The 14,075-nt window shown below is 40.1% G+C and overlaps 1 protein-coding gene across 5 annotated transcripts in view; it reads right to left on the bottom strand.

Moving 5' to 3' along the window:
* The window catches only part of RHOBTB3 (Rho related BTB domain containing 3), a 58,090-nt gene that overhangs the window by 34,736 nt on the left and 9,279 nt on the right, over window positions 1-14,075 (bottom strand). For 4 of the 5 annotated variants that reach the window (XR_004967769.1, XM_036310712.1, XM_036310710.1 and 1 more), the window contains exons 4-6: window positions 9,441-9,595; window positions 6,325-6,436; window positions 3,168-3,533 (exon numbers count right to left, since the gene is read on the bottom strand). Coding sequence is in view for 4 of the 5 variants with exons in the window: in XM_036310712.1 (XP_036166605.1) it covers window positions 3,168-3,533; window positions 6,325-6,436; window positions 9,441-9,595 (633 nt within the window). In the remaining variant the exon portion in view is untranslated. The remainder of the gene's footprint in view (window positions 1-3,167; window positions 3,534-6,324; window positions 6,437-9,440; window positions 9,596-14,075) is intronic. The other variant, XM_036310711.1, reaches the window with a different exon arrangement.

Below are 14,075 nucleotides of genomic sequence, written 5' to 3'. Positions count from 1 at the left end.
TTTGCACTCTAAGGTTTGAAAAGCACCGGCCCAGATGATGGACAAACCGCAACCCCAATCCCCCGCTGTCAGGATGTTGGCCTTCTGGAGGTGGATCGCGAGTGAGGGGGCCTCGGGATTGGACTCCTGTCTTGTGTGCTCTATTCACTCCTCCCTCCATCACCAGAGATGAGTTTTCTAAAGCCCAGTCTGATCATGCTTAAAACTCCAGGACCGCTTGTAAGAACGGCAAACACCAGCCTGACCAGCCTCATTTCCTTCCAGCCATCACCTCCCACTCTGGCTCCAGCCACAGTGGTTCCTGGAAAACAGCAGTTACCAAAGATAACATTTTCATTAATGCAAATCTCCCAATATGTAATTTCTTTCAAACAGCATTAGGGTGAACATATGAAAAACCGGTAATAGGTCACTGACTCTGGGGAAAGAACTGGGGGATGAGGAGTACTTTTCTCTTTCCTTTCTCCCCCCACCTCCCACCCCTTTCCTATCTGCATGTATTAATTTTGCAATTTAAAAAAATCACTCCCTAGGAGAAGACAAGCAGGTCTGCCACTGGAGAGACAGCTAGCAATTTTACTGCTACAATATTACAGGATATAACTGACCTCAAAGTGTTCATGTGCCTTCAAAAGTATGCAGTGTGTGGGAAACTTGCTGAATAATTCATAATTACAACAGTAAAATCATTGAAAGGGACAGTCAACACTTCCTTCATAGTTTTCTAAATATATTATTAAAGTAATTTTTTTTAACATGTAAACATTTTGTTCTTATACAGTTAGTCTTAAATTATGCACTATGAGATTCTAGGTTTAAACATAAAAATCCGTAGAACTAAATGAAGTCTTTAGTCTGGTTTAATCATATGATTCCCTGCTACTGGAGCCTACTCATTAGTTTCACCAACACTAGCAGAGAACCTGCCACCATGAGAGAACCTGCTAAAGGCACCATGCTAGTGTGCCCTGTCGGAGTGACTATTTATGCCTTTTCCAAGTCAATATTCACTGAACAATGGGTTTAACACCTACCACCACATTCTACTCCAATACATATATATTTTTAACCCACTAAAATCTGTATGCTGCAAGTACTTTTCACAACTATTCATTCATTCATTCATTCATTCATTCATTCGTTTTTGTTAATCTTCACCTGAGGATATTTTTTTTCCATTGCCTTTTCAGAGAGAGTGAGAGGTAGGGAGAGAGGAAGAGAAGGAGAGAGGGTAGGGAGAGAAGAGGGAGGGAGAGAGAGAGAGAGAGAAACACTGATGTGAGAGAGACACATCAACTGGTTGCCTCCTGCACACACACACCCCGACTAGGGGCAGGGCGCAAACCCGCAACCCAGGTGCATGCCCTTGACCAGGAATCATACCTGAAACCCTTCGGTACCCAGACGGATGCTCTAACCACTGAGATATACAGGCCAGGGCCATAACCATTAATTTTTAATTGAAAATTATATAACTACTAGAGGCCTGATGCACAAAATTTGTGCACGGGGCGGGGGTCCACTCAACCCAGCCTGCACCCTCTCCATTCCAGGACCCCTTGGGGGATGTCTGACTGCCGGTTTAGGCCTGATTGGGCCTAAATTGGCAGTCAGACATCCCTCTCACAATCGGGGACCACTGGCTCCTAACTGCTCACCTGCCTGCCTGACTGATTGCCCCTAACTGCCCCCCCTGCTGGCCTGGTCACCCCCAACTGTCCCCCCTGCGGTCCTGCTCACCTCACATAGCTTGCTGCTCAGTTGTTTGGTCGCCCCTCACCCATCGCCCCTGCTGGCCTGGTCGCCCCACACAGCCTGCTGTTCAGTTGTTTGGTCGTCCCTCACTAACCCCCCTGCTGGCCTACTCACCCCACGCAGCCTGTTTGGTCGTCTGTTCGGTTGTGATGGTCACTTAGGCTTTTATATATATAGATAGCCACAATGAAAAAAGTAAAATCTTATTTTTAGCATCAATTATTTCAACTGAAGGCTACTCAAAACTTTCTTACCTATAGGAAACGATCCTTCTCTATTTCCAAACCTTTATAAACTTCTTATCTGTCCCCAATTCTGATGTCTAAAAATGGACTATAAATGTTTCTCCAGACACATTTGAGAGAAGGAGTGACCTTAACCTAATATTTCATCAGCATATGATTCTAACTGGGAAAAAAAATTAAAGAAGAAAGAAGTCCTCAGAATACATATATTTAGATGCTTTAAAAGTCATTTTACATTCGTTCTTTTCCATGGGACAACTCAGATGTGAGACCTTCAATTCAGTTGCTAAAATGACTGTGGCAAAACTTCTATTCCTTAAAATATAATTGCTACTGGGTTTTTAAAAGGATAAGGAGAAAAATAATGAATAAGCTAAGTCCTAAAAGAGTAAGAGCACAGTAAGAAAAAAGAAGTCTAAAATAGTCATAGCCAGTCGTAACCGGTTTGGCTCAGTGGATAGAGCGTCGGCCTGCGGACTGAAAGGTCCCAGGTTCGATTCCAGTCAAGGGCGTGTACCTTGGTTGCAGGCACATCCCCAGTGGGGTGAGTGCAGGAGGCAGCTGGTCGATGTTTCTCTCTCATCGATGTTTCTGACTCTTTACCCCTCTCCCTTCCTCTCTGTAAAAAATCAATAAAATATATTTTAAAAATAAAAATAAAATAAATAAAAAATAAAATAGTCATAGCCAAAGCTGATCAGATCTCAGCCTAAACTACCTGATAGTGCTATTTCCAGTTCCTAAACAGAATACAATGACCCTGCTAATTTCTCTCCTCACTCCCTTCCCAAATCTAAGTGTCAAACAGAAAGGGAAACATATGGCTAGGTTTTAAAATGCAGACACTTATTTTGATAAACACCTGGACAATTTTATTTCTTTAAAGTTAAACTGGACAATAACTTCTTGTACTTTCACACGAGGTATTTCTTGCTTAGTACGAAAAGAGATTATATTTTATACAAGAGGATGTAAAACCAGGCCAAATAAACCAGTAAGGAAGATGGAAAGCTTGAAACAATTCATGTGCATAAAGCCAATACTATTTCATGTATGATCTCCACTCCAGGTGACAGGAAGACGATAAATGTGAAAACTCTTGAGAACCACTGGCATACTTCATTTCAATAGCCTAAGAGAACGTACCAGAACCACTGGACAAGATACCTGAATAAATGAAGCGCAGAATGTCCGACAAACACGAACAGAAGAGGGCGTCTTTAACGATGACTCGGAGTGGTGGGTTGCCTGGAGAATCCTGGCTAGCACCTGGACACACAGTCTCCCGGTTGATAGCAAAGAGATCCTGGGCCGTGCGGATGATACTGGAATCCTGGATGTCAGCAGGACTCTTCACATTGAAAAGCAGCATGAACACGTGGCTCACGGCACAGAGGACGATCTTGTGGGCCTCCACCACCTCCTTTAGGTCTGGGTTGTAAAACACCACATCCACACACTGGCAGCAGAACAGCAGGTTATGCAAGTCAGAGTTGTAATGCGACGCTTCAGCCTTCAAGACGGGCATTTTTTCTGTTTTAAGACAGAAAATGAAACTAGTAAACTACTCTCTAGGTTGACAGACCAATCATTTCAGATTTACAAAGCATCTTTTTAAATATTATGTGGCTGAATCATGCAAAATTGCCGATATTGGCCACTTCTGACCTACAAAAATGGCAATTTTACATAGTTTAACCTAATTAAAAACATAAAATTAATTATCGAAGGGCTGTAAAATTTCGTAACACAGACACAAAAATGCTGTACTTTTATAGTGCAAACAAAAAACCTATTAATGCCATAAGGAGCAATAAAATAACATTTCTCATTATCTGTGTGCCCCCAAATAAAACACTGCTCCAAATACAGTACTGAATTTTAGTATGCTGATAGTCATCATTCTTTACTGTCACCTGCCAAAAATTCAAACACATTATTAAATAAGTCTCAAAAATGACATGGGAAGTCATTTTCCTCCTGGGACTAGAAACGGGGAAATAAATCATTAAAACTGCAACTTCTCAAAGCCAGGGCTCAGTGTCTTGGGCTTCATTGTTTAAAACCACCTTGACCATTTTGTGTTGATCCTAAAATTAGTATACTGTTCCTCCCAGTAAAGCAATATGCTTCCCTAGAATCAACTTTCCCCCCTCAGCACATCTGAGTGTTGGCTAGGCTCCCTAATTTCCAAAAGAGGAAACAACTTTCCATTCCCTGGTTTGATCACTAACAAAAATAGATTAGCCTTAAATCAATTCAAATATCCACACAGAGTCTGCACCCTAGGCTCTCATCATTGGCCTAATTGTAAAACTCTGCTAACTTTTATCCAAGCTGAGCTGAAGGAAGTGTTATCTGTGAAGGGTTGCCTGGAGGATTTGCAATCACCTGAGTCAGTGAAATTCAAACTTCTTTGGCAATGAAAATGTTTTATGCTAAAGCAAAACTCTATAAAATGAACAAACTCTATAAAATAACATGACTTTGCTTTCTCTGAGGAATCTGTGTGCTTTTTCTTCTTGATTAAAAAGGACTAAGAAATTATCTATCTGCATTAATTATTTGGCTACCCTCCACCCATCTTCTCATCCAGAAGTATCTAAGGCAGTGGTTCTCAACCTTGGCTGCACATTAGAATCACCTGGGAATCTTTTTAAAATCCTGATTTCTGGGCCTCATCCTCCGGAAATTCTGTTTCTTTGTTACTAATATTGTGGCCCCAGCCCATAACAAAGAAACAGAATTTCCGGAGGATGAGGCCCAGAAATCAGGATTTTAAAAAGATTTCCAGGTGATTCTAATGTGCAGCCAAGGTTGAGAACCACTGATCTAAGGCCTCAGTGCTTGCTACATAATAGACCATGTCTCTCCTTTCCCTGTACAATAGAAAGTTCAAAGCCAAGTATGTATCATTTATGGCAGCAATCTCCAACCGGTGTGCCCCAAGCACTTTTATTTTATTTTATTTTATTTTTTTTTAATATATTTTATTGATTTTTTACAGAGAGGAAGAGAGAGAGATAGAGAGTTAGAAACATCGATGGGAGAGAAACATCGATCAGCTGCCTCCTGCACATCTCCTACTGGGGATGTGCCCGCAACCCAGGTACATGCCCTTGACCGGAATCGAACCTGGGACCTTTCAGTCCGCAGGCCGACGCTCTATCCACTGAGCCAAACCGGTTTCGGCCCCAAGCACTTTTAAAACATGCAATATGTGACTATTTAGTCAGGCACTGACCTCTTTTTCCTTAGATTGTCAAAAAAAATGACAGCAGCTAACACAACAACAGCTCAAAATTACACCTATTTTATTTTTGTTAGATCAGCAAAAAATATATTTTTGGTGTGTCGCAGAATTTTAGTAATTAGTTTCTGTGTGCCAGGAGATGAAAAAGTTTGAAAATATCTGATTTATGGTGTAAGTACCTCTATATTTGTTTTTAAAACCTGGAATTGACTTCCCTTACTAATTTACATTTTCCTGATTTTAAATTTACATTCATTCACTCAACAAATACTTATCAAGTACTTACTTTTTATACAATAATATCCTACTACATCTATCACAAAATTATGCAAAAATTCTGATAACAGTTGATGTAATTTTACTAATTTTTTAACTTTATTTTCTTTCAACCTTTATTGTGAACATTTTCAAACATTTAAAAAAGTTGAAGTATATAATGAGCACACATATACCCTTCCCTTAAATTCCACAATTATTAATATTTTGTCATTTTTTGACTTATCTCTAGATACACACATACACTCTCACACTGCTGACCCATTTAAAAGTTGAAATCATCAGGATATTTTGGGTTTAAATACTTTCACATTTACTTCCTAAGAATAATGACATTCCTCTATTAACCACAATGGCATTATCATACGTAAAAAAATTAATGATAATTCCATTATTATCTAATGTCCAGTCCATATTAAAATTTTGCCCAACTGTACCATGAACATCTTTTAGATGTTTTTATTGAGCCAGTAGCTAATCAAGGTTCATGCATTGTATTTGGTTGTATATTTCTCATTAGACTACAACCTAGAACCGCAACACACGCTATGTTTAAGAATCTGTAAGTTCAAGTTTTAAGACAGTAGTCCTCAAAATATGGTCCAAGTAACACCTGCTTCCAAATCACCTGGGAATCTTATTTAAAAGGCAGATTATAGGCTTCATCCTAGTTTTACTGAATGCCAGGTAAGTCCTAAACATAGTGAAACAAATTGAGAACAATTGCTCTAAGACGTGTGAAATGATCTATAATAATTATCAACAGAATATCTGGACATTGGCTAATAAATGCACCTGGTTGTTCAAGCTGGGGTGGTCTAATTCCATGAAACGAGTTGCTCATTTTCCTTTTCTTCATTTTTTCACTTGTCTTCTGATTTAAGGCTTGAATCATAAAATACTCCAACTAAAACATGAATCAAATTTTAATTAAAGCTCCAATAAAACTATGTATGTAACATGATCATTTGTACCCAAATCACACTTGCCAAATGTTTTACATGCCCAGACCATCCACATGTGAGCTTTAGCAAACACTTTCAAACATTATTTTTTTAAATGTATCAGGTAAAACATATTGTGCCTTGTCTAAACATAAATAAGCTATCCATTCAAGAAGGAACTGTTTATTCTCTTGAATAATCAAGGAAGCCTAGCAATACAACTGTGTGTGTCAATAACCATCTCTCTGGTAACCATGGCCATTAACATTAGAGATAGTCAAGGCAGGAAGAGATATGCTATGTCACGTTTGCTCATATTAGCTAGGGAAGTTCATGTGCTCTTTTTCCTGAATAAATTACTTAGAAATGCATTCTTTATTTTATAAATTTAAAATCTTAATCACATGTACTTAGATAGCTCCAGGCTTATGCTTTACATTGTGAGGTCTGGGGCAAAAGTACAAATGCAGGTCTCTGTACCACATACCTAAAATTTAAACTATAGAAATCAAGAAAACGGACTGTTATGTAAAAATACTGTATCCCCTGCTTTGACAAATATGTCACCATAAAAGCCTGGAAGGCCAGGTTCGGCTTTGAATTCTGAGTCCTCAGAGTTTCACGCAGCACAGGGAGAGTTGGGCCCTAACTCGTGGGCCCTCAGATCACCCCTTCTTTTCTCAGCCCCCGCTCCATCCCATGCCTCGGGGAGGTTTATGCACACAAGCTACACACCCGAGCTCCATCCACTCTCCCTTCCCCAATCCTCTTACACAATACCCCCTCGGCCACCTCTCAGGTCCACGGGTGCACACACAAGCACTGAAGTCCACCTGGAGGAGGACGGACCCAGGAAAGAGTCCTGAGCAGGCCTGGGAAAGAGACTTGGGCCAGCTACCCAGAGAATTCTGGGGTCCTGGGTTTTGGAGCATGGTCAATACCACCCTCTGCTCTGTGCTGATGAAAATTTTCTGAAATATCTGTGCTAATCAGTACAGTAGCCACATGTGGCTATTATAAAATGTGCACCTGAAATGAGACAAGTGCACCCAAGGAACTGAAAATTTTAAATTAATTTAAATATAATTAGCCACATGTGGCTACTGTGGCTACCATATTAGATGCTGTGGGTCTGGAAGGGGCTACCAGCTCTAGAGGGCACATCCCTTTGGCTCCAGCATCTTGTGCCCTGTCGGGAGGGTGCACTGGAGGAGGGCTCAGGGGGCTCTCTAAAGCTCAAGGGCACAGGCCTGCCTTGCCCTGATCTGAGGTAATCCCGCACAGCTCTTCACCCCTGACTCTCAAACACAGGATTTCAAATGCTCCTTTCACTCTGACATTATCACCTGCATCCATATTCTTACAAATATCTTCGTTTCTTACACTCAAGATCTCAGCTGTACTTTACTTCTCCAGAGTCTGAGAAGAGACCACTCTGATCTTATCTCCATATTCCCATTGAGTTAAGGAAAAAACGAGTTAAGGAAACATTGAGTTAAGGAAAAAAGAAACTGCCATGTTTTTCTTCCAACCTTGGCCACATCTTCAATTCTCTTCATACCTCCAGCCCTAGCTGTAACACTAGTATTAGGAGAGGGGAAAGAAGAGAAAGTGAAAGCTGGGAGGTGGGAAGAGAGGGTTTCAGGTTCAGGAACTTGAATGGGGAACAGGAAGCCTGAGTACTCCCCAGCCCCCTATCCCCACCAAGAGAACCAGCCCCTCTTCTCCAACAAATGAAACAAAACTATCTTCCCCCCTCCCACCACCAACTCCATAGGTATTTCAGGAAAATGTAAGGGTATTAAACCAAATTAAGATTTTTTTTAAGCCACTATCATATCTGCTTGACAGGAAAATTAGGTTTCACCCCTCCCAGTCTTTCTACACATTGCTTATCAATATAATTAAATAAGATAAAAATTTCTCAGTCACTGATATCAATATTGTGAGTATATCTACCATAGCGGTTTATTATTAATGTTTCTTATATTACTGGATGAATAATAGCCATTATATTTGGTAGAAATCAGAACCATTTATACCTGGTCCTTATTTTAGCTTTGGTTCTTATCTGGAGTTTAGTGACTCCAGAACAAATGAAATTTCTATAGTTACCTGTGGAAACCTCAATGTCTCAACATAAATCTACATAATGAATATTCTGACATATTGGAAAGGGTACTTGATGAGGAGCTAGGGAACTGAGGGTCAAGTCCAAAGTGCTACTGCTTAATGCAGGATTTCCTTGGTGTAAACCTCTTATCAAGGTTGACTAAATTTGTCTATTCAAAGAAGCCACTTCCTAGAGGGTTGGAAAAGTTAATTCTCAAGTCAGTGAATACTTAAATGACACAACTCCACCGCACTCCCCAGGCACCCTGCAGCCCTAGTCGGTAGGTTAGGCGCTGTGTGCTAGAAGCTGGCCTCGAAGTGCCTGCAGAGCCAATCACTGTCACTGCCACTGAGCAACGAACCCTGGCTCCCCCGACATCCATCGAGAAGCTGATCTGTAAGTAGTCCTCAGGTTTGAGCTACACCAAGATCAGACGTGCATGGAGTCTCGCTGAAACACACACAGAGAAGGTAACTATTCTTCTCAAGTAGACAAATGAGAGAGAACTTCCCAGGCCCACCGGTTCAGGGTGCCAGGCTGGTTGAGCTATTTAAAGATGACTATTACAGCTGACATCATGGGTTTGTGTAAGTAAACACATTTTAATCAAGTGGCACCCAATGGAAAATTCCAAAACATCACACATAGACAATAGGAGATGTTTCGTTCGGAGAGAAAAATAAAATTACAATTGTATTCTGACAAAACCTTTTTTTCTACTTACACTCGTATTATTTCTCAAGGTTAAAACTAATCATGCCTTTAAAACTAAAGTTCAAACTGAGGTTCTGGAAAATAGCTAAAGAAACTCCCGACAAATGCGGTTCATTTGTGTAACAGGAATTTCCACTCACCACTCCTCCAAAATACTTCCCGATGTAGAAGTCATCCAGGCTGTGCAGCTCCAGGTAGGTGGCCCCTAGCTCTTTAGCAAGTTGGATCCCTTCGGTCGTACTGACACAGCTTCCTCTGTCTGAGGTGCACAGTGGGCATGTGCAAGGTAATTCTTCTGAGAAAAGGAATGTGAGCAACAAAGAGCTGTGAGTTTAAATGGGGTAAAATGTACAGACGATCTGAACATTAAACAACAAATTAAACGCTCATACCAGCTCAAGGACATTTAGTACATCCATGATCCACTAAGACTCTGAATAAAAAGTGTCAATGAAAAGTCCCTAAAATAAACAAGCTTTAACTGCAAGAAGAATAAACAGTATTCTAGAAAATAGAAGAATTTAAAAATAGGTTTATGGATATTACCAAGTATTACAGTAACTGTACCATGAGTCAGTAATGGCTGGCCTACTTCCTTTTACGCAACCTTGACATTCTAAGTATCAATACAAATTTAACAACTTGGTTGCCCATAGAAACCATGGAAAACAGTGGGTTCTCTCTTTTGTATTACATTTTAAATATATTCACCAAGTTTGAATAGACCTTACACTTTTAATTTAATAGAATCCTCAATTTGACCTGAATCTTCAAGACTGTAAAACTGCCCCCTTTGTAGATTTCATATAAAGTGCATATTCTTATTCATCAAGGCATTTCAATTATTAAATTCTAAAGCAGAGACCAAATTCAATCACTCTATCTTTTTCTTCAAGGTTGAAAAAAATAAAAAAAACTGACAGAATAAAAAGTATTTACTCAAAATGTGTACTGTCCCGAGGTCCATGTTTGTAACATGTATAAATCTATGACTGGGAAGGTGCCAAATTAACCTACTATGAAGTACACTCATTAATAAGGCTAAAAATGTATGTTCAACTCCATATTTGTCAGCTGGCTTCATTTTGTTTCATGACAAAACATGAGATATGTCACTGTTCAAAGGCAGCCAAGTCAAAAGAGGGTAAATCTATTTCTAGAAATGCATGCTGTTGTAGGTTGGCTTTCGACTTTGAGATGGAAATTGCTGTGCAGGTGGTTTGCTGGGGGGTGATCTTGTGAACAACTCTTCTTGGGAGTGAAGGAAGTAGGATTGGGCAGAGGAAAATTTCAAACTGCAATACAGTTGCAACGGAGACCTCAGCTGATCCTACAGGGTGTTCTGGAGCTTAACTGGCTCTTAGAATGGTTCCCCTTTGGGAAAAGGCAGCTGGACCTTTGTATCCCTAAATCCACCAGCACTCAGAGGAGGACTGCTGCGTGCAGGAGCCATAACCTTGGGAAAGGAGCCTCCATAGGCAGAGGGCAATGCCTGAAAGGGACTCAGCTATGTGGCATCAGCAGCCAATGAGCCCAGTAACAGGGGGAGTAAGAACAGTGGCCTTGACAGGGCATTTGGGAAACTCCCCACAGCCTACACAGCAAATTTTCTACCAAGGAGCTGCATACTGACAGAGCACACACGTGTATATATAGGGTGTATTCTAAGGATATTTAGTGCACGTGCATACTATGTATGTAATTATGCGTGTGTGCACAGATGAGAGATAATTTTAGCTTCACTGAAAGCATTTTAGAGCTCAGAGACCATGTACATACTCACATCCTCATTTTATAGAGGAGGAAACTGGGGTTCATAGAGGTTAAGTGACTTGTCCAAGTCTCCTTGTGGTAGAAATGGAGAAACAATAAAAAAGTGTTACTTGCTCCATCTGGTAAATAAAGGGAAATCAAAAAATAAGCTGAAAATTTAGTGTGAATAAAGAATTATAGATTCCAAACATATGGTGATTTAACAGTTAAATTTGGATTCTCTAAATTATGGTATAAGTTCTACTCTGAGTTTCTGCATTTACTTTTTCCAAGATCATTTTAGGTTTGAAGTAGATAAAGTTTTCACACAGAATTTAGCCTACTTTGAAAAACATTGGTATTTCACATTCTTTACAAATCGTTCATAAACAGCGCCTTTAATTTTCTGAAAACAGAAGGTTTCTTATGTCTACAAAGCTCTTGTTATGTCGATGGAATGGGGTGGGCAGGCATTATTTCTACACAAAAATAAAGCAAAGTCAGTAGTTTTTCAAGTGAACATAATTTAAAATACTTTTTAACAAATTATCTGACTTGAAGGAAAATATAACTAATTTCAGGTTTAATCCAGCTCAGTAGGGTTTCCCAGTGTGAGTAGCCATACATATCTTAGTGACACTAAAAAGCTCCTCCTTATATCTAACTAGAGGCCCAATGCATGAAATTCGTGCAAGGGGCTTGGTCCTTGCAGCCCTGGCTTCATCTGGAAAGTCATCCAGAAGGTCGTTCCGCTGTTTAGCCATCCGGTCTAATTAGCATATTATGCTTTTATTATTATAGATTCTTATATAGCCTCTTAGTCACAAAAGATATTTCTTTTTGCTCACACACACACAAAAGGAAAAATGTCTAGGCATTATGTGTTGGGTAGGAGAATCAACAAACCATTTATGGATTAAATAAGCCTTCATGGAGCATTTCATCAGAAACAATCGGAGGACCCAAAATAATTTTAAACTGTGGAGCCTTCTTCAGGAGCTTACTCCCACGAGCCTACCTCAGTCTCAAAGGGACTTTGTGAATAGAGTGTTATGCTTCCAGTTAACATTGTAGTTTGTTTTCTTCTATGTTATCTTTTTAGTTATCACTAAATGTCCATTATTTTAAAGCAAACACAATGTAACTCTGGAATTCAAATGAATGGCATCTCTTTCAAAGAGGTGGCTTTGTGAATCTTTAGGGTGATTCTTACAATGTTGCCAATGCTTGAAACTTCTAGAAACCCTTGTAATGCCCTGACCAGTGTGGCTCAGTTGGTTGAGCGTCGTCCCACACACCGAGAGGTCACTGGTCGGATACCCAGCCAGGGCACATGCCCGGTTTGCAATCTCAATCCCCAGTAGGAGGCATACAGGAGGCAGCCAATCTACGTTTCCCTCACATCAATGTTTTTTTTCCCTCTCCCTTTCCCTTCCTCTTGCTAAAATCAATAAAAACATATTTAAAAAAAAAATCCTTGTAAGAATTCTAGTACATGGCAATGTACTAGGCTATATCAGAGCTTCAGAAAGAAGATAGGATGCCAATTTTCAGGAGCTGAAGGCTATGAATACACCCCAGGCATGTTTGGAAGATCTTTTTCCTACTTTAAAGACTAATTCAGTATTTAGTAAAAGCCAAAAATGTTTTCAGAGCCAAGAACAATGAAGACGATATACACAGTCAAGGTTGTCAAAACATGTGTAACAAAGGAAAGAGATGAGATTGATTGTATTTGCTAAAGTAATTCTAAAAAGAGACCGAGAGAGGAGTTACCAGGAGTTTCATGAATTACAAGGGATTGGCCGGGGGAGGGGAGACAATAAATGTCCTTGAGTTGAATAGACAAATTTAGCTTTGTAATTACGTTGTGATCAAATCTTATATGGTAAGTTAATTTCATTTTGTCAGTGAAATTTATTTTTTTCACTCATGTATTATCGTTCATAAAAAGATTCAAGCATTCCTAAGCAAATACGTATTAAGCACCTACCACATCAAATACTAGGGATACAAGGACACACAGATAAAAGAAATTCATAATCAACTGAGCCAATATAGACATGACTGCAAACAATTATAATGTAAGTACCAAAATAAAGGTAAACAAATTCACCATGGAAATTGAATTAAATGAACTCTGCCTGAGGGATTATGGAAGGCTGCATAGAAGAGGCACTGATTTAAAAGATAAACATGAATTTGCTATGCAGGTAGGATGGGGGTATGCAGAGGGGCACTCCAATCAGAGGATGTGGCATTCACAGAGGCCTGGACGTGGGAGAAAAAATAGAACACATCCACTTCCAGTTTCAAGATGACAAGCTGAGCCCACACTGTAATCTCTTCTCCCTGCTGAATCACAAAATGATAAAATAAAGAGAAGGAGCAGGTAAGAAGAACGAGGGAGGAAGGAAGAAAGGGAAGACAGGGAGGGATGGGGGAGGAAGGAAGGGAGGGAAGAAGGGAGATATGTATATACAGCAACACAAAAAGCAGAGGAGAGATTCTCGCCCAGAAACTGGAGTGCATGAGAGGCCAAAGGCTGATGACACAGGACCCAAGGGGAAAGCTGAAGCTCGGAGTACTGGTGGGTCATGAAGTTCTGCACTGTGTCAACATCAAGAATCCTCCCTGCTCAATGACTGGGGAGGGAGGGAGTCCCAAGGGCGACCCAGTGGAGATCAGCCGAGTATCCTAGTGAAAGCCGCTAGGCCTGCAGATCCTGTGTGTACTTCCACTCCCACACCTACCCCAGAGAGCAGATGGGCAGAGGAGGAGAAAGGCGTCAACAGGGAATTTAAACTGAAAATGCAAGCAAATTAAGAACTATCAAACATTTGAGAAGCATCCATACCATGAAATAAAATCTCATCAAATGGAAAGACTTATAAAATGCCCCCCACTCAAAACCAAACTTGATAGAGCAATCAAGACAGAATCTTAAAATAAGTATAATCAATTGAGAAAGGTTTTTGTTGTTGTTGTTTTTTAAGTAGTTATATCCTTAAAACAGGAATAAG

This window comes from Myotis myotis, unplaced genomic scaffold, assembly GCF_014108235.1.
Source record: "Myotis myotis isolate mMyoMyo1 unplaced genomic scaffold, mMyoMyo1.p scaffold_m19_p_5, whole genome shotgun sequence".
Lineage (NCBI taxonomy): Eukaryota > Metazoa > Chordata > Mammalia > Chiroptera > Vespertilionidae > Myotis > Myotis myotis.
This window is presented reverse-complemented; position numbering and strand designations above follow the sequence as displayed.